This window comes from Argiope bruennichi, chromosome 8 (genome assembly GCF_947563725.1).
Source record: "Argiope bruennichi chromosome 8, qqArgBrue1.1, whole genome shotgun sequence".
Lineage (NCBI taxonomy): Eukaryota > Metazoa > Arthropoda > Arachnida > Araneae > Araneidae > Argiope > Argiope bruennichi.
This window is the reverse complement of record NC_079158.1, coordinates 5,947,961-5,969,542: the sequence shown is the minus strand read 5'-3', so window position 1 is coordinate 5,969,542 and position 21,582 is coordinate 5,947,961. Positions and strand designations below refer to the sequence as shown.

Genomic DNA, 21,582 nt, shown 5'->3' with positions numbered 1-21,582 from the left:
TTTATTCATTAAATTTTCAGATTTAAATAAAACTACTTTTCCAAGCTATAATGCTGATACCGAAAAGCAAACGAAAATCTGTTATAAAATGAAGCATACATTTTTGATTTTCTCTTTTATTATTCATTTTAAAGAAAAGAAAAAATTAGATATTGTTAAAGAAATATGATCGAATAAACTAATTGTAATTTGCGTCATTTCAAGAAACAAGCTAGCGACGGCATATAATTTGTTGATTAAAATTAACGGCACGCCGAGCTGGCAGTGTTAAATTATCGTTGCATTTCTTGATTGAACAATAATTTATTCGATAGTGAAGATTGTGTTCTGGAGTGAAATGACTTGAAGACACATGTTGTCTTTTCTGGGGTTTATTGGTAACAATAACAACAAAAGGCACATGAATACGCCTTAGTGTAGAAAGCCTAGAGAACTACACATAAAACTCTCTCGGAAAGAGCCGGGATCCGAGAGCCGAGATAACACTCCCTCTAGTACAGGAGTCCAGTTCGCTTTTGCTAGAAAAAAAATATACTAAACAACAGGGAGACCACGTGACACATGATTGGCAGCTAGTTCCGCCCAGGGAGATTACGCGGTTAACTGAATTCTCAACATTCTGCCCCCGGATGAACCAGGGGGTTCATCAAAACTTCCTAGAGAAAATAATTGTATTTATATTCATGAATTGTAAATTTAACTTCAAGAAAGTTACCTGGTAATTACTAAAAAATATTAAATAACAATTAAATTCAAGAATACGTATGATAAAAACATACAGCAAAAAAAATATGATAACATACAGCAAGAAAAAATATGATAAAAACATACTTCAAGAAAAAATATGATAAAAACATACTTCAAGAAAAAATATGATAAAAACATACTTCAAGAAAAAATATGATAAAAACATACTCCAAGAAAAAATATGATAAAATTATACTCCAAGAAAAAATATGATAAAAACATACTTCGAGGAAAAAAAAAATATGATAAAAACATACTTCGAGAAAAAATATGATAAAAAACATACTGCAAGAAAAAAATATATGAAAAAAAAAATTCAAATAACAAATACAAATAACAGATATACATTTCAAATAATAAATACGCATTTCAAATAATAAAATATATACATTATACAATATTCAATAATGTTACTAGCTAAATAATTAATATTCTAGAAATTAAGTACATGATACATATAATAAAATTATTATCACAATTTTACTTCTTAGTCCTGGATTTCTAAATTATACAACAATTGTATAGGACGTTTAATAATTGATGACTCAGTTTTAACTTGGCAAGCCCGCACCTTGCCATCTCTTCCGGGAAATAATTCAAGAATTTTTCCTAATTTCCAGAAATTTCGAGGTAGATGATCTTTAATCAAGACTACATCGTTAACTTTAAATGGCGAGATGTTTTTAACAAAACTTGAATGGGCCGATCTCAAATTCAGCAAATACTCATTTTTCCACCTAGACCAAAATGATCTCATTAATTTTTCTCGGTAATTAAATGCTTTTATTAAGCATTTCCTGGAAGAGAGATTCGAATCAAGGTGAAGTCTTACAGAGGGCAAGGAGGTAACACGTTTCCCTAGAAGAAAATGTGCTGGAGTCAGAGCAATCGGTTCTTCAGTGTCACTACCAACATATGTAATTGGCCGAGAGTTAATCATGCCTTCAATCTCGGTAAGGACAGTCAGCAATTGCTCAACAGTGAGACATGATTTTCCAAGTGTTTTTCGTAAAGCAGTTTTCACAGTACGTACCATTCGTTCGTAAAAACCACCCCACCAGGCGGCTCTTTCAACAATATATTTCCACTTAATTCCGTTAGCAGAGTAAAAGTTTTTTACATCTGCATGATTCGGAACATTCCAAATGAGTTTTATCTCTAATTCTGCACGTTTAAAGGTGCGTGCATTATCAGAGACCACCACAGAGCACAAGCCACGTCGAGAAATGAAGCGTCGGAAAGCTAGAAGAAATGTATCGGTAGTCAAATCACTGACCAGTTCTAGATGAACACTTCTTGTCACTGCACAGGTTATCAACAAGATATATTGCTTGTTAATACTATCTTTAACGAAAAGAGGGCCAGCAAAATCAACACCGATGATCGTAAATGGAGATGACTGTTCTACACGAATATCTGGAAGTGGCGCGATCACTTGATTTCCGGGAGAAGAGTTGAATCGTTTACATATTGTGCATTTTCCAAGAAGAGATTTGATGGTTTGTCTGGCTTTTAAAATCCAGAACTTCTCTCTTATTTGCACCAACGTATGGGATACACCAGAATGAAAGACTCTTTTGTGAGATTCCCAAATTAATAACTCTGTTAATTTAGCCTTGGGAGGGAGTATGATTGGATGCTTTTCATAGGTCGATAAATGGGTTGTTTTCCCTAGTCTTCCTGTGACTCTAAGGACATCATTATTATCAAGAAAAGGGTTTAAACATAATAATTTAGAGTCTCTTGGGAGAGGTTTATTATTTTTCAAGCACTTAATTTCGCTAGAGTAACAGTCGTTTTGGACTATTCGCACCCAAAACATTTCTGCGTCGGAAAGTTCTTCTGAAGTAAGAGGACCCTTTTCAACATTTTTCTTTTTAAGAGTATTTACAAAACGCAATATCCAAGAAGTCACTCTTAGCAATTTAAGCAAGCAGCTAAATTTTTCTGGTTCTATTATTTTTTCTTGAACAATAGCTGTGTTAATTATAACGCCGGATTTAAATTCAGATGCTATTTCTGGCTCTTTAAAATCATATTGAAATCCCTTTGCTCTGGGCCAAAGGTTTTCTGCGTTCCTCAACCATTCAGGACCATGCCACCAGCTTTCAGAGGTGATTAAATCCTTGCTACTAATCCCTCTAGTTAACATGTCGGCTGGGTTTTGCTTACCACTACAATGCCTCCAATTACTGGGGTCTGTAATTTCTTGAATTTCTATGACTCGATTTGAAACAAATTGTTTATATTTAGATGCTGAACCCTTTATCCAGTGGAGTACAATCGTCGAGTCACTCCACAAAATAATTCTTTCAATATTTTTGAAAATTTCCTTAAGATGTTTTGCTATTCTGGAAGCAATTATAGCACCCATTAACTCAAGTCGAGAAAGAGTCAATTTTTTAATTGGTGCTACCCTAGTTTTTGAAATTACAAAACTTGTCTGAAAAGAGTTCTTGGAAGTTTTATACCTTAAGTAAGCAACAGCTCCAAAAGATCTCAAGGAAGCATCAGAAAATACGTGTAACTGTAAATCTTCCTTATTTATAAAGTTTGTGCCGGGAAAATAGTAACGTGGGATTTTAAAATTTTGCAAATATTTAATTTCTTTACACCATGCATGCCAATTTTCTTTTAATTGTCTGGAAAACACTTCATCCCATCCAACACCAGCTTGCCATAATTCTTGTAAGAGACATTTTATTCGAATCAGGAATGGAGATATAAATCCAGAAGGATCAAACAATTTTGCAGCAGTATGAAGCACATTTCTTTTTGTGCATTCGTTGTCATTCAAGTTTGACAACAAAGATCTTAAATCTAGTCCCAAAGTATCATCGATATTGTTCCAAACAAGTCCTAACACTTTCAGATGCGAATCAGCCTGTTCATTAATTTCAATCATGGAATCAGAGTTACGCCACAAATTTTTTAATTCTTCAGAATTAGTGTCGAATTTTCTCATGTTCATTTTCGCATCTTTCAAGATCGATACAGCATCGAAAGACAATTTTAACGCATCTTGTACAGTGGAACTTCCACAAAAGAGATCGTCAACATATAACGATTCATTTAACATTTCATATGCAAGGGGATATTTATCCCTGTATTCTTTGATATGTGTTTTAATAGTTGCAGCCAAAACGAAAGGTGAGCAAGTTACACCAAAACAATGTCTATTAAAATGATACATTGTTACTGGTTGAGATCTATCACAGTTTTTATAATACAAGAAACATAAATAGTTCCTATCCAATTCCGCAACTTCTATTTGTAAAAAGGCCCGAGCAATATCTCCACAAAATCCAATTTTATGCTCTCTAAATTTTAATATAACATCAATAAGGTTAGGATTTAAATTTTCTCCTGAAAGAAGGCATTCATTTAAACTAATATTATTACCTTGCTTACTGCTGGCATCATATACTATCCTAGTTTTTGTACTGGAAGAAGTTTCCCTGAAAACCTCTCTATGCGGCATTACATATCCAGTAATACATTCGTCATGACACATCTGAATTATGCCTTCGTTAACTTGCTCTTGCATAACAGCATTATACCTCTCAAACAACGCTTGATCCTTATTAAATTTTTTCTCTAAAGAAATGAATCTCTTTTCCGCAACGTCAAAATTATTACTTAATTTTTCTTTCGTTTCGTTTGTTTTCCATTGCAACGGTGCTTCATATCGTCCGTTTTTTATTTTAAGCTCTTTCCCGAAATCACCTAAATTATCCCTGGATTTATTTTCCGAAGTCCCATCGAGCAAGAAAGAATCTAACTCCCACAAGCGCTTCAGATCAGTTTCCACTACAGCACAAGATACAGTAAATACGGAAGAATGTTTTCTTTTCTGCAAGTCTGGGATTTGTCCAATTAAAGTGTCACCAAAGAGTGTCGGCTGCAAGAACAAGTTTTTATTTATTTTTTTTGCTTCTCCCCTTAGAACATTACACAGGAAGTCCGCCCCCAACAGGATCTGGATAGGGGTGGAATTTTCGAGGGAGTCAGAAAGGTTGCAGGTGGCTGGAATGACTTTGTTTACATGCTTGAGGTCAACGTTCGAGTATACGTCCGCGCCAGTTATTTCTTCTGAAGCCAAAGCCTCAATGTTTAAGAATTGATAAGGGGGAAATTTGCTCCTTATTCTGAATCGTACAACATCGAATATTTTCTCGATTGGTTCTCGGTTCGAGAAAGTATAAACTAAAAGCTTCTCTTGGCGTATTGATTTTAAATTTAAAGCTTGTTTCAGATCACAGCGCAAGAAGGACTTTTGTGATCCTGAGTCAAATAAAAGTCTAGCCATGATCTTGTTGGCACCATTTTCTGCCTGGACGTTAGCCGTTTGAAGTAAGGTCGCGTAAATGCCAGGGTTCTCTTCTGCCTTTAAAATGGAAGAAATTACGACTTCCTGTCCGTGGGTTTCGGTTTCAAACGAGCTGCTTTCAATTTTATTTTTTGGGCAAAACAAGGAATTGTGCTGAAAACTCTGGCATGTCTCACAGGGTGGAATTTTTGCCTTGCATTGTGAAATTATATGTCTATGAGCCATGCACCGATAGCATCTACCCTCTTTCTTTAATTTGTGACGTTTTTGCCCATCCGATAATTTTTTGCATTTTAATGCAGTGTGCGTGTCGGAGTTACAAAAGGCACATACATTTTTAACTATAGTATTTAACGCGGCATATGAAGACAATTTATTTTTAAATTTAGTATTTCCATGATAAACGGAATTTCGTGAATGATATCGGGGAATTTCTGGAACCTGAGAATGTCCAGTAGCAATATTCGCAGATTCGCGCGATTCAATTTCGAATTTTATAAATTTTATCAATTCATTGACGTCACCAATCTTAAAAGAATCTCTTCTACGATGGAACTCTATGACTAAATCTTGGGGTAATTGCTTTAATAAAATAGGTATAAGTAAATGGCCATAATTTCCGGATGCAATTCCCATTGAGTTTAAATTTCTTATGCTTATTTCACTCTCGTCATGCAGTTTTCGTAATCCTTGAGATTGAAAGAGGATTTTACGGGTTCAGTTTTTAATAGGCGATTCATGAAATGACTAATCAAATGGTCTTGCTTCCCATATCTGTCCTTTAACAGAGATAAACACGATTTGTAATTTTCTTCAGTAAGAGAAAAATCGGAAACAATTTTGTAAGCTTCGCCGGATAAAAAGGACTTTAAATATATGAATTTATTAACATTACTTAAAGAATCATTAGAGTCAATCGCATTATTGAAGCTATTGATGAATTCTAGAAAAGTACTAGCATCTCCAATAAATGTGGGAATTCTTAGTTTTGGCAAATTAATGCTTGTTGCAGGACAGTTAATTCTTACGTTAGAACCATTAGCAGCAAGTGGTGGGATAGGCTGTTGATCAGTTTTAAACTTTTTGATCTTACTTTTGATTTTGAACTTAGCTTCATTTATTTGCTCTTCATATTCAAAAGAGCTTTGAATTTCTATATCAAACAATGCACTATCAGAAATTAAATCCTCAATTTCACTATTAAGGCTTTTGAGGTCTAATTGTTTTGCTTCTAAACTAGATAAATGTTCCGAAAGTTGTTCTTGATCACTTTCGCTTTCAATATCACAACTTTCTAATAACAAATAAGCCTTGTTAATCAATTTTGTACAAGCAGTACGAATTATCTTGCGCTTCGCCTTTAACTTATCAAGAGTTTCCATTTTCATGCATAAAATAAAGTTTACAGTACCTTTTTAAATGTCCAACGATGAGTTATAATCCTTAATAAAAGCAGAATTTCAGGAGCACCACGATTATTCACCAATTCAAGAGCATAAACACAATCTTCACCCAGTATACTATTTCCCGGGTTTCGGCACCATGTTAAATTATCGTTGCATTTCTTGATTGAACAATAATTTATTCGATAGTGAAGATTGTGTTCTGGAGTGAAATGACTTGAAGACACATGTTGTCTTTTCTGGGGTTTATTGGTAACAATAACAACAAAAGGCACATGAATACGCCTTAGTGTAGAAAGCCTAGAGAACTACACATAAAACTCTCTCGGAAAGAGCCGGGATCCGAGAGCCGAGATAACACTCCCTCTAGTACAGGAGTCCAGTTCGCTTCTGCTAGAAAAAAAAATATACTAAACAACAACAGGGAGACCACGTGACACATGATTGGCAGCTAGTTCCGCCCAGGGAGATCACGCGGTTAACTGAATTCTCAACAGGCAGTGATTCTTAAAAATAAAAACTAAAAACTGGGTGTTCAGTTTCCAAATCCAGCAAAAATCGTGCCAACAGAACTTTGTTCTTTCATGCGCGAGCGCTTTCTTCCACGTAAATTATATGATGATGAAAACCGCCCATTTTCAAATTGTTGATCCCAAATATTGACCTGATTGAATTCGAAAGCGCCCGTTTGGACAGTGAACGCAGTTCATATCCCAGCGCAGAAGGGGGATCGCTCTCACGGATTCACACAAAAGAAAACTGTAACAATAATAAAAATATGCATGCATGTGTGCATCAGTTGGGGTTCCACGCTAAACTATTTGAAAGAGACTATGTGAGGAGATTTTTTAAATCTTAATTAGAATTTTAATTAATTGAAAATCTCGCGAGATTTTGGTGTTTATCGGGGGCAGGTGGGAAAGATATTGTTCCACAAAGAATTGTTATTGCATTTATCTTAGTATTCAAGTTATTATCTTCTACTGTGAAGTCAAACAAGTCACGTATTTTTTTTTCTGATTTTACCAATTTTTGAAAATATGTTCAATATTAATAACAAGACTTTTATTATTGCTGTGAAATTCAAAAAGCTTCCATTTGTTCTAGAGGTATTTCATCTCGTGTTTTTTTTATTTTCCACTTTTAGAATTAAAGCTGGAATATTTTAATTAATTTCTATTTTTTTAAAGTAATAATTATAAGCCTAAATGCATCAGATCTCAACGACGAAGAAATATGTTTACTGATTTTCTTCTGTCAGCGTGAAATTTTGCTTTGTGACGTAGGAAGTTCAAAGAGTAAGATAAAAAAAATGTTGAGAGAAAAGCTTTTTTTCATGAAATCAAAGAAATAGACAAATGTAGAAAGGCATTGATACGTATTAGTCTTCCATATAGTCAGCCAGGCAGTTGAAACATTTCGGTTGTTTTTAAATCAATCCAGTGGCATCGAAGAAATCAAATTGACAGAGTTATCAAGTAGCAAATTCAACTCATTTCAGGTTTCTGAACTTAAGCATCGGTTCTTTAGTACTTTCTTCATCTCAAGTAGCAGATAATACACTCTCGTTTATTCTCCTGTAACGATACAGTGCGGGAAAAAAGCACCTTCCGCCTGATATCACATTAACGCATGGATCGCCATACAATTTTATATGCATTTGTTCGGAAATGATTATTGATTTTCAGGCTTAATCTGTGAGGATGTAGAAATATAATTAGTATTTTATTATTTAGTTACGTTTTCTCAACTAAGTTTACCGCTTTGTTTCATCTGCGGTCACCGCGGCGTTAATGAATTGATTCAACTACAAATGGGCGCAGGGAGAACCGTCCGCTTGCATTGAATTAGAAGAGAAAAAAGTGTGCGAAATTTTTCCCTCTCTGCTTTTCGCCGAAAGATTCTTATAGGGAAATTTTTTGCACGCGTAAATTAAGGAAACGGAACGTTATGTATATTTGAAAGAAATACGCTGTCGTTATGGATTTTTATCCTTTCGCTTGCAGCGTGAGAATTACAAAGTCGGCAATTTTTTTAGAGCACGTGTTAGAAATAATTAAATAAAAAAGTAGAAGTTGAGTCAGAAAATAAGAGAACATTTTAGAATAAAGTGATATGGAATTAGTTAAGATAAAAAAAATATGAAATAAAGATTTAAATTACGTTAAAAATCATCATTAAACACACACACATGTAAAGAGAGATATACAGAGAGATTCAAATGAAATTACTTTCCGGGTCATCATTTCCTTTGCGATGTTAATTTAGTCAATATTCGAGCAATAGATTGCAAATGTGTCCTCATATTATAGTTTGGCAATCACTTTTCAAATTTTGATGTTGTAGATTTGGAATGTTTTACAATTTCTTTCTCTGTTTTTAGAAGGCCTCTCTCATTGTTAGGGATAGCTCATTAAACTTTCGAAAGATTTATTTAAAATGCGATACTGCTGATTTTTTGAATTTTTTAAATTTTTTTTATCTTGGTAATTAAAAATACAAACAAATGAAAGTGGAATTACATTTACATATAATTCAGAGTATGCATTTTTTTTTTTTTTTGGTTTTATAGAAATAGGAGGAATTTAGATGTAAATGAACTAAAATTTAACTTGCATTTGTGAAATACATCGACTGAAATCATCAAGATGGAGTTTTACATCAAAAAAGAATAGTAAAATGAAATCATCTTTAGAGTAAAAGAATATTAGGTAGTTTATCATAAAACAATAATTTTTTTTCTTTAAAGGCATGTATGCAATTTCATTCACTCGAATGACCTTTCCTTTTGCCGTTTGCACTTAATTACCTTTCAGATAGGATAACTTCGAAACAAAAAAGGAAAGCACGGTCTCATATTGCTTAAAAATGAGGAAAACTCATTCATTACCATATAATATTGGCTGTTCGTCTCGTCAAAAGTGCAATACTTTATTCAGGCAAGCAATTTCTATAAAATTTCAAAAGAAAATAACTAAAGTGAAAAATAATCTTTGATGATTAAAATGTTTCGACACACAAGGCTAACGCATCTCATGTAAATTCTACGTAACATGAAAGTATCAAAATCGATTTTACTGAGTAATTTTATTTTGTCAGTTTTACTGAAGGAAATCAAAATGTCAGCATTAAATAAAAAAATAAAGAATTATGTCTTTTCCTTTTTTATATTATTATCCTATTTTATATTGATATATATTATTATCTATAAGTTTTGTTGTCGTATTTTGACTCATATCGAAATCTTAGTTTGCTTTACTACGTAGGAGTTTGTCGGATAACATTTCCGTTAATGACAATAGATTAGGTTTATTTCTGAAGAAATCTGATATATTTTTATTCATCGCAACATATTTTTAAGATATTGAATTAATAAGAAAAATAGCAAAAAATATCTTGTGTGTGTGTGTGTGTGTGTGTGTGTGTGTGTGTGTGTGTGTGTGTGTGTGTGTGTGTGTGTGTGTGTGTGTGTGTGTGTGTGTGTGTGTGTGTGTGTGTGTGTGTGACAGTACTCTACAGGTCAGACCGTTTGGCCTACATTTATTAAATTTGGCACATGTATACCTTGGAGATCCGAAATGTGCACCTCACAACGATTTTTTTTAAATTTTTCCCGAAAATATTATCACACAAAAATATTTCTTACATCCAGTTAAAGTTAATCTTTTTTACTTATCAATGTTTTAACTTTTGAATTAAATTTCTATTTTTAATAAATTTTGAAAAAATATTTTCACCATATTTTTCAATAATTTATTTCACGTAAAATAAAAATAGACGTGCATGGGAAAAATCAGCTTTTATCAGCGTGTTGCCATCACGTTGACAAAAACTAAAATTGAACAATAAATTAACATGTATTTAACGTGCATCAGACCTGATGACACGACGGTTCTTCGCTTACTACGAACTAAATCTAGGGAAACATAATTTTCAGCACATGTCTGAATGAAATAAAATAAACATGAAATGTGATATCTACTATTTAAAAAAAGAAAAAAGAGAAAAATAGTTTCTGCGACGTTTTAAAATAGCTATATCATTAATTCAATACTTCAGTTTTATTTAAGGTATAAATAGTTCTATATATACAGGATATCTTCTCTAATCAGGGCCCAACAGCTATTTTCTAAAACTCTATTAACTGCTGTATATTATATCCGATAAAGTTGTTCGAAATGAAATGAATAATCATATCTTATGCAGTTTATATCTTAACACCACACCACGCCTCCATTTCTAGAGCTCATGAGACCTCTTTCCGGTTTGGTATAGATGTAGGTGGGCTTTATTAAAAAAAAAATTACACAACAATTAAAAGGAAAGAAGCAAACAAATGACAAGAAACATATACAAACAACAAAACAAGAAATTATAAAAACTAAAATGAAAAATATCTTGAGTACAAAAAACTGGACGAATGAACATTAAAAAGTACAGTATGAGTGAAAATAAAAGGAATTAAAAATATTAGTAACTTGAAGGAGGTTAAAGAATAAATTATGAAGGAAGCGAGGTGAATTAAATGATGTCCTAAGAAATGAATAGGATTAATCTAATTGAAGCAGTTCTCCTTGATCCATTAAGAATCTATTCATGTTTATTATTCTTTTTCGGAAGATAAATTATTAAGGATTCTTTTGTATCAGAGACTTTCTAGCGACGATGAGGGTTCCCGAAGGTGCCATGAAAGAGTAAACGGACAAGATGTCGCAAAGTGGATGGGATCGCCGACTTCTCCACAAGAGCCATAGTCATCTCCTGATAAATAGAAACGGTGAAGAAAAGATGGGAATGGAACTTGTCCTGTTACAAACAGGATTTCTTCACGAGTCCAGGAGAGTGGTTGCAAATTTACTGTTCTGATGACTTTATAAGCACAGAGACCCATATGTCCATTATCCCAAAGATTTTGCCATTTTCTTATAAATATTTCCTGAAGATGCTGTTTAAGAGGACAAAGGGATTTTGGAGCTTCCAATGGAGCTCTTTCTATAATGGCTGCTTTTGCTAGAATATCAGCTTCTTCATTACCCCGATAACCAGCATGTGCTTTGATCCATCTTAAGAGAATATTTGGGTTTTGGAGGACTTGGGACTGGATGTCTCGGACAAGTTGATGAGGAGAATGGGGATCTTGTACTGCTAGCAAACTTGAAAGACTGTCTATCCAGATTTTAATCGTCTCATTTCTTCGCTAGCTCGTATAATAGCCCTTTTCAGTCCAAGTAATTCGGCTTGAAACATAGTATGGAATTCCTGTAGTTTTCCTTTTCATTCGAGGACTTTCATGCCATTTTCGAATGCGCAATAGGAGCAACCTGTTCCCAGCTCTGTTTTGGACCCATCTGTGTAGAATGTTAGACTGTTATCCACTTCAAAAGGCTCTATTGTTGAAATTTGTTTTTCTATCTCAAACAATGAGGGGTATCAACAAATGTTCTTATGAATTACGAATTTTAAATTCTTATACAAATTTTCTGTTTTGCGAGTCATGTTTAACACATTCGCTGCCACTGACGCGCTGGCGCGTCGCAGATAATATATAATTGTACCAAGCCATCTATATTATTAGATGACACCTTCTCTGCTGCAGTTAAAAGGTAGCAAAGAAGGGATCATCTAATTAGACAGAAGGTCCGGATATCAGGCTTGAACCGTGGCAGTGAACGTGTTAATAAAATTTTCTTTAGACACTAATATTTTAAATTAAAAAAGTCCACTCTTTTGCAATTAAAAAGTATTGAGTTATGAAAATTTGAATGTCTCTCTTCAAGAAAAAGGCAGGATTCCATCTTTCCATCTATAGTTTTGAAGAAAATACGCCATTCAAGCTTTGGACCAAGTAATTGGACTTTCACCAAGATTGATTGCCTAAAAAAATGTAATTGTAGATTGTTTAAAATAAGGATAACCAAAGTTTTATATCTCTGTAGGTCTTGATCTCAGAAGACTGAAACGTTAGACTGTCAAGATAATTTTACGGAAAACGATTTATAGAAACGAAGGACTGTATAAAATTTAGACATTATAATTTTTTTCAGAAGTAAATTTATTGACCGAAATAAAACATTATCTACTGCAACTGAATTTTTTTTCTAGGTAAAACTGAATTTTATGTTGAATCAGAAAAATTTTTATTGAATAGTTTATTGGAAATATTGCATAAAGTATTAAAAAAAATTTTCTGTGGTATACTAGGATTACAATGTTGAAGGATTCCCTTTTCAGCACTCGTATTTTTAAAAAGTAGGTTTGGTTACAGCAAAAAAAAAAATCCTATTTATTGAAGTTTTATATCTTTAGTTTCTAATTCAAAATTCAATTTGAAATTAGAGATATATATAGTACAAAGAGCAAAATATCGTAAAGCTTCTATAATAATATGAATTATGTGATAAGAGAAATCTGAAGCTTAAAAATATTTTGCTGAAGAAGCTATTAAGAGACCAAGGAACATAAATATTTAATTGAACATTTTAGAGAGCGAATCAGAAAATCTCTTGGCGAACCAGCAAATCACCAAAGTCGGCTAGTATCATAATAATTTTCTTTTATCTTTGATGTTATTTTTTTCGATTTAAAAGTACTGCCACTATTAGAGCTGATTCACGCTCAAGTCACATGCATTGAATACACTGTGAAAAGTTAATCTTGGGACCTATTCTCATTTTGTAAGCGGGAAGTTGCAATGTCGCAGTGTTGAGAAAAACTAAATGCATTTGCACGTGCAAATTGGATCAACTGACGAGATGTCGATTCCATTTCTATCCACATGACAGACATTAAGCGCACCATCAATTACCTGATTTTTAGATTGTAATTTAATATTTCTCCACCTTTAACGCTTCGTACTCTTTAAGTATTTAACAGAAGTGTAAAAAAAATCAAACACCACACAGTATTTATTAACAAGAGAAATTTCCAATGAAATTCACTCAAAAATGAAAAATCTGGATGGCTTCATATTTTTTTCTTTCCATCACCTAACGCATATGACGAATTATGACCTAAATTTACCAAAAGAGGTAAATAGAAATCAATTATTTTCTTTCAATTAAAAAATTATGCATTTCGATAGATGCTTTTTTATTTGATCTTATCAGAGAGTAAAATTAATTATTATTTACAATCGTTTTATCAAGCTCAACAAATTTAACTCTAAAAACAATACAGCTTTTGTACAAAAGTTTAATTCAAATTTCTTTTCTTTTTCATCAAAATGAGCAATAACCGGAATATTCAAAATAAAAAAGAGCATCCTTCATTAAAAAACATTAAGAATTTAATTACTTGTTCCACATAATAATATCGTTTCCTGCTTTATAGAATATACCTTTTGTTAAAACGATTCGAGTAATTCTCTTCCGAATAGTTGAAACTCTTTTAATGCCGTTGGTATTCTTTTCAACAAAAATTAAGCTTCTAATTAGAGTTTCAGGTAAAGTACTATGCATTGTCATTTCTAGTACTTAACACTCTATGTTTACCCAAGCAGGCCCATTTATACTAATTAACTAGATTTCGAAAATATAATTCAATGAATACTCTGTTACAGCTTAATTGCAAGCGACATTAGAACCATGGAAAAAAAACTTTATTGCGTAAAAATACGTTTATTTTTCCTCTGTTCGACATTGATTTAGGAATTTAATTTAATTGGGTATCTTAAATGCAACCAACAAAAATATAAATATAGAATTCAAACAGTCATATAACGAATCTCCCGAGGAAACATATGCTAAAGAACTAAATTCTTTTTATTTTATTGCTCAGTTTGACATACTGAAGATAAAAGGCTCATTTACTATAATGCCGCGTTTATAAGACGGCAAGTAGGCAGCTCGTAGGGCTGCGTAGAAAGGCTGAAAAACTGCTGTTCGGCAAGTAATTGTCCTGACGGAACAATTACAAGCCGCTGTATTATATTTTTTTTTCTTACTACGCATGCGTTTGTACAATTTGGCGGGTTTTTTTTTTTTTTTTTTTACTACTTGGAAAAAAAAATTGATGACTTATCATAGTTTAATTCCGACTTTCTTTGCTCTTTGTTGCAAAAATAAATTTGATAAAAAAAATCATTACATTACTTCATTCCTTTAAAATATTTATTTGAGATTTTATTCAATATCTTATAAGTAGAATGTTGAAAAAACAATAAGGAATTATCCTTTTTTCACATAAACAGTTACTTTTATCGCTACAGATTTCCGACTCTACAATCCTACAGATACGCTACAGATTTCTGTCTCTACAATGCTACAGATATTCTACAGATTTCTGCCTCTACAATGTTTGTTTATATGCATGTAATTTATTAGTTTCAGTTAATAATCCCATTTTCCTGTAAGTTCAACCCATAGTCACCATTTGTTTAAGTATTCTTGTCCCCTCCATTTAGTTATTACTTCACCAAAAAATTGAATACAGTCGTGTAGGATTTGACACCGATGGGACTCTGGAGATCCCTGGATGGTTTGACGTCCCTTTCTTTCTTTTAACCCTTTTTTTTCCTCCCCTTCCCTCTTGCTTCCATCTTGTGCTCATCCTACTGGTTAGATAACTTAATGTTATAGACACTGGGGTACAGGATGGTGTTATTTTATGTACGTGTGTGTGTGTGATAGACATGCAGTTAAAACCTACAGATTTTTCGTATATATGTGCTTCGGAAGTAGAAATGTGTACTCCACGGCGTTTTTTTTTTTTTTTAAATTTTAATTAGTATTTTAAATAATTACACATTGTGCAAAAATGTTGCCATATTTTGTATTAATTTTTGTGTTAAATATTTGCTGATTTTTCGTGGATTTAGAGCATTGAATACAATTCTTAGCTAACAACTCGATTTCTGTATCGACTCTTTTCTCTATTGAACCGAAAATGCGAAAGTGATAAAATTTTCGTTTTACATATTCCAAAATGAGTGCAATATAGTTCATTTAAGAGGTTCGTTTTAGAAATTAAAATTCTATGTTCATAGAAAATCTCTCCTCTTTGTAAACTATAATCACCAACTTTCTGAGGGAATGCTAATCCCAATATTGATTTTCGTTTTACTAACCTATCATACAATATTTTAAGCTCTCAATCATTTTTAGATTTTTTCTTTAACCTTTTGAAAAACTCTATAATATTTGATTGTCTATTTAAATTCCATGCCCTTTTTAAATTATATGTTTAAAGGATGTTGCCAAGTTATTTAAAATTTAGCATCTTGAAAATGATTTTAACTGAGAAACATTAATCGGTGCATTTAATATGGCACAAATTTTCTCTTCTGTCGTATGCTTTTTTAATTAAATGATTGCAATATTCAATTTTATCAACTAAAATTCAATCCCCTTCGAATCAAATTTTCCAACCATTCCAGAGACACTACCTACATTTAAGAATCTGACACTAAATCCAACCTCCAGCAAAAGTTCTAATTGAATAGATCTTAGATCCATGGCCATCTATACAGCCTAATAGCGTAGCAAATACACAGTCGCCAAAAAAAAAAAAAAAAAAAAAAAAAAAGGAACACCTTTGTAACTTTGTTATTTGCTGTCGCATCTTCACAAATTTGGTGTCGTTGGAAATGGTTTTAAGGAACAAATTTGTTGACATATACAAACTAATTGAACGAGTTAATTAACATAGTTAATGAATTATTATCTCAAAATGTTTCCATTACGGAAATCTAATAATTCGATTTAACCGTCCTTTCTATGCTTATGTGTTAAATTCCATTCCGAAATTCTGAGTAATTCTAGACATAAACTTAATTTTGTGTGCTGAAAACTCCGCTCCAAAAGGGCGAACCTGCTCTGGGCCATATATAAAGTAAATCCCAACTTATTAATAGCAAAATAAAAAAATTTTCGCGGTTTTATTTACAGGAACTTCAGAAGAATAAACTATACAATTAAAATTTATCCTTAATATATGAGTGTGATTGTTCAAATTGTAATTTTTTTTTCTTTTTTCATTTAGATATTGAAATATTATTACCAGTTAATGAATTCAGCCTTTTTAGTTGATCCCGCCTTAAGAAATTAACAGATATCTTAATTTTTAGGGCGAAGGAAATACGTTGTTTAACCCATTCTTTTTAAATCACTGATTGGTGAGATGCGAATACAATAAAAACATTTTAAGCGAATGAAATTATCTGTGCTTACTTATAGGAGGAAATTTTATTTTCATACGGAACTATTGTTAATCGGATTGGAGATTTAATAAATTTCACGGGGTTATTTTATTACAAAAAATATTACATATACAGTTTTTACATAGAGATCTACAGTATTTTAATCGAAGGTTTAAGATTTAAAAATGTATCTGTTAATACTAAAAGAATCAAATTTAAAATTACAAAATTATTATGGAACTAAAAGTTAATTAAAAGGATGGAAATCAATTTATCTGATTAAAGAATTGCACGAGGATAATATTTATGATCACGAAATATTATTTGAAATAAACATTTTTGATTTGTCCCAGTACAATTTATATCATTGAATATATAAATAATAGGTGATAATTAATTTCCTTATTTTAGAGTGTTAATTTACTGAATGATAAGAAATGTTACGGGTTTCTCTGGACTTCTATTTAATTTACTTCCAAACGATAACTGCTGATAAAGAATAAAAATTAATAAAATATTCCTAAAATCAATCTGTCCAACAATCAATTTTTTTTTCATCTGAGTGGTCAAAAGAACATTTTTTTTTAATAAAGCCAAATTCATGCTAAATTAAAATTGTTTTCTGAAAATTAATTTACTATTTAACCAGCAGAGATATTATAATAGTCATTAAAGCTCACATTTCGTGAAGAATAGATCTATTATAAATATAATATAAATAAAAATAAATTTAATATTCGATCAGTCAAAAAGCAGGCGTTGCAAGTCGACTGTGGGGATTTTTTGTGAATATTTCGAAACTATTTGGGATATGCTCATAATGTTTTGGGTTCCAGTATTTTAGCATGTCAGCTTTGCTCTCATGCAAAAATCTTACTACGTTACAATTTACTTTTTTCCCACATTCCTATTTAAAAATTCATTAAAAAAATACTAAATTTGTATTATTGTCCCCCGGGTGTTCCAAAAATGAATGATGGATCTTGGAAATCAATGAAAGAAATAAAAAACAGAATGCGATATAAAAGTATCGTTTGCAGCCTTAGAAATCGGAAAATTTTATTACCGACCAAATTTAGTTAACATTACCATGAACAGATGGTGCTGCAAAATAGTTTTAGGTATATTAATGACCCGTTTTAAAGCAACACCAGGACTATTTTGGGGTGGACCTCGTAATTTTAAACGTCTGTCTGATGACGAGGACAACACCTGAGCTGGCACACCCTCTCCAAACTTCCACACCACACCAACGGGAGGACGTTTGGTCCCAACGGATTTAACGTGCACTAAGCTCGCATACACGACGGTTCTCGAACGGGGAATCGGGTCTCGAACATGAAGATCTCTGGATGTGAAGCCGTGATTTTACCACCCGACAAGCACGCCCCCCCTTCATAAAAAGAATAGGACAAATTTATATTTTGTGGGATCCAAATAATATAATAACTCTCATGCAGGTGCGTTGCAAATGTTAGCAATGTTCTTCTTTTCAACTGTTGCAGATACACCAGAAATTTTGAGATATACATGCTTTTTTTATTATTTTAAAATATGTATTTATTAGAATATATGTAATTACGATAGATTAGGAAAAGAAACAAAAATTAAACTAGAGGAGAATTTAAATTTCAATTTCAATTATTTTCTTTCTTGTTTGAACAAAAACAATAACGCTGGTCCTGTTGTCAAAAGATATGCTGTTCAAATTATCGCTTTCCATGCTCTTGAGGTTGTAAAAACTACATTTTTCTTTGAACGTAGTTTTTCTCTAAACGTTCTTAAAAATCGTGTGTTGCTCATGCGTATTTGTATCACGTGACAGAATTGATCATCAAGCCTAAGAACACGCAATTCCGAGTTATTATTTTAATTTTTAATTAATCAAAAGTTGAGAAATTTTTACCTGTTTAGTATATATTTTATCCGGAATTCACTTCATTGTCATATTTAAATACATCACCCCTTCTACGTATAATCAACAAGTAAATGCAACATCTAACAAATAAGTCTTTAACTTAGAGCAAGCTGAAACAAAAACGCATCAAACGTTAGTTCAATGAAAACAAAAACTAAAATTGTTTGTTTTTGTATTATATGTCAAGAACAAACAAAAGATTAAAAAATGTTATAATTCATAAAATGTCAAACTTGAATTCAAATATTATATGCTGATATGAATTTGAAAATTAAAAAGTATTTTGTTTTATTAGAACTTGGGAAAACTGGGTAGCAATTTAGACAATCAATATCTCTAATTTTATTTTTGATCCTACTTTTCTTCCTTTTTTCCCATTTGTTCTATTGAATTATACTTCTGTTTTGTTGAAATTACTTCCCGATCATTATCCATTAGAAATGTTTAAGTGACTCGAATACGCTATATATCCGTTATTGGTATTATTTTAAAAATATTTTTGAAATCAAACATCACTTTTTAAACTTACCTTTGAAACAAACCTTTTTAGAATAAACTATTTTTCTTCTGAAAGTGCTCCTTTTCTTCTATCATTTTGAATGATATTGCATTCGGTTATACGAGTATAACCTTTATTTTTTAATTGGTAGGTGATTATATAGATAAGACAAGTCTAAAATGAAATTATTGGTGTTGTGTTCTTTCTGAACTGAAAGAGGGTTACTTTTACCCATAAAAACCCATTTTTACCCATTGTTAAAGTTGTCAAACAAACGAAATATTATTGATTGATAACGTGGTAATATTTCATTTACCAACCAATTAAATGAGGTGTCTTGTCCCTTTAAAAGTTAGTTCTATATCACTGAAACATTTAAAGTTAATAATGCGTTCAGTGTCAAAAAAACTAGCATTTCAGCTTCCTAATTCATTTTCTTCAAACTCCTGTGGAAATGTCTCCTATAAACATTTATTTTCTTTAATCCACAGTGAATTTTTTTCATAAAATATAATAACAGGTATAACAACGGTAATGATTACGTGAGTAGAATTCGGTAGATTTGAAAAAATTGTTTAAAAATAATCACTTTGTATTTGTTTTAAAAAATATTAGCTTGCTAAACCGAAGAGCATTTATTCCTCTCATTCTGTATAACGCGCTGCATAAAAAGTGCGGAAGAATGCTGGAAATCTGTTGTTTAGTTGTTGCAGATACACATCGTGCCCAATTCATAACTCAAAATTAAAAAAAAAACAAATCCTAAACAATTATGCTTTGAACAAAATTTGAGTTTCTTATAATTATATTTCTGTATTGAGTTTCTTTGTTAATGCCACTTATTTAATAATTTCATGTATGATCGCCTATATAATTGAGGTGTCATTATCGGTCTTAAAGGGGAAAAAAATTTAATTTTCTATAGTTTAAAAGTAATATTCGGCAAAATTCTATTTTTGAAATTTATTTAATACAATTTATTGCATTCTTTTGAATCGTAAATTTTATGCAATTAAATGTTAAAGCAGTTTTATTTCTGGTAAAATGGGTACTATTATAATTAACATTCTTGATGTCTTTATAATTGAAATAGATTGTTATTTTGAAATTTGAAATACAGGTGGTTATCAAAAAATGGAAACACCACAATCGAGTACAAATATTAATTAATAAGGCATAGGGCCGCCTTTGACATGTAATACAGATTGGATTCGACTGGAAATTGAATCATACAAATCCTGAAGAGTGTTTAGAGGAATACTGCCCCATTCTTCATGAAAATTTTGTGAAGGTCCCAGGAGAGACTGGATATCGGTTCCATATTGAAAGCTCTAAAATAGACCATAATGTTTCGATTATATTGAGGTCGGTTATGCTTAACTAGAACCATTAATTTAACTATGCCATGTTAGATGCTTAACTTCAACCCCGTATTCGTCAATTGACATGCTGCAAAAACAGGAGCATTATCAACCTGGAAAATTCTATCACCTGCAGGAAACGAAATTCGCACCATAAGATGCATCTGGTCAGCTAATATTTGTCTATTCTTCTCCCCACTGGTTCTTTCTTTCAGAGCTACGATTGGGCCTGCGGAAAACCACGAAATGGCTGCCCGTAGCATGATAGATCTAGCTCCATGTCTGATACCCGGTAGGAGACAATCACGAACATACGCTTGTGCAGGTGTCCTCCAAACGAGTGCTCGTCCTGTTGTCAGAAAAGCGTGAAAGATGATTCGTCTGGCAATATATCACTTAACAGTTGATCAGGTTTTGTGGTTATGGCACCACTGCAAACGACGCTTGCTATTAACAAGTAGCTTGAGAATGGCCGTTCATCTGTAAATTTTCTGTTTATGAAGGCGCCTCCTAACTGCAATTATTGACACTGGAGAATCCATATGCTGATTGACCTCTGTGGTCACTTTGACTGCCGTTGTTTCCCTTTTAGACATTACAATCCGCTTCAATACCCGTTTTTCACTTTAATCTTTCACTTAACTACTTCTTCTGTTCATTATTTTGCTTTATTTTGCCACGTTTTGTGTGTGCTGTCATGACTTCAGACACAGTAACTCTAGAAACGCCTAAAATCTGGAATGTTTCGGTCACAGTTGCTCCAGCTAATCCGATTCCTACGTTTCACCTCTTGGAAAGTTAGTGAGATCTGACAATTTTAACTTTTGACAAAAATCCAAGATATATATACAACTTTACTAAAGCTACTATCAATCCAAAATAAACAATGTGCAAAAACACCTATATAATTTTTCTGAATCTATATAATAAAATATACATTGTATTTAGAGAGCGCTAATGCTGCTACAACTAAAACACAAATGAACTTAACCAAAATTAGAAATAAATATTAAGTTAATAGCCAAAGAATCAAAAAGAAAGATTAACTGAATCCGGCCCGAAGACTTTCTCAAGGGTCACCCTCAGGCAAGGATTCAAACCAGGAATTTTTTCTGTGAGGGGTCTGACTTTCGTCCAACAAACTGACCCCTCGTGACCCGAAAATCCCAGAAAATTGGGGTTTTAGAGA

The 21,582-nt window shown here is 32.3% G+C and overlaps 2 protein-coding genes across 2 annotated transcripts; both read right to left on the bottom strand.

Annotated features, from left to right (window-relative positions):
- Positions 1-1,234: 1,234 nt before the first annotated feature.
- LOC129981423 (uncharacterized) lies at positions 1,235-2,662 on the bottom strand. Its single transcript, XM_056092263.1, has one exon. It carries the CDS (start codon positions 2,567-2,569, stop codon positions 1,235-1,237), a length of 1,335 nt encoding a protein of 444 aa, XP_055948238.1. The 5' UTR covers positions 2,570-2,662.
- A 418-nt stretch (positions 2,663-3,080) lies between these two features.
- LOC129981421 (uncharacterized) lies at positions 3,081-6,459 on the bottom strand. The gene is made up of 3 exons (XM_056092261.1): positions 6,106-6,459; positions 3,182-5,134; positions 3,081-3,098 (listed from the first exon to the last, which is right to left on the bottom strand). Exons 1-3 carry the CDS (start codon positions 6,457-6,459, stop codon positions 3,081-3,083), a joined length of 2,325 nt encoding a protein of 774 aa, XP_055948236.1.
- Between the last annotated feature and the right edge of the window lie 15,123 nt (positions 6,460-21,582).

Coding starts and splice junctions, on each gene's coding strand:
- LOC129981423 (XM_056092263.1), bottom strand. CDS start 2,569: ATGTTTTGGGTGCGAATAGTCCAAAACGACTGTTACTCTAGCGAAATT.
- LOC129981421 (XM_056092261.1), bottom strand. CDS start 6,459: ATGGAAACTCTTGATAAGTTAAAGGCGAAGCGCAAGATAATTCGTACT. Junction 5,135..6,105: donor TTGCTGCTAATGGTTCTAAC/GTAAGAATTAAC, acceptor TCCATTTTAAAG/GCAGAAGAGAACCCTGGCAT.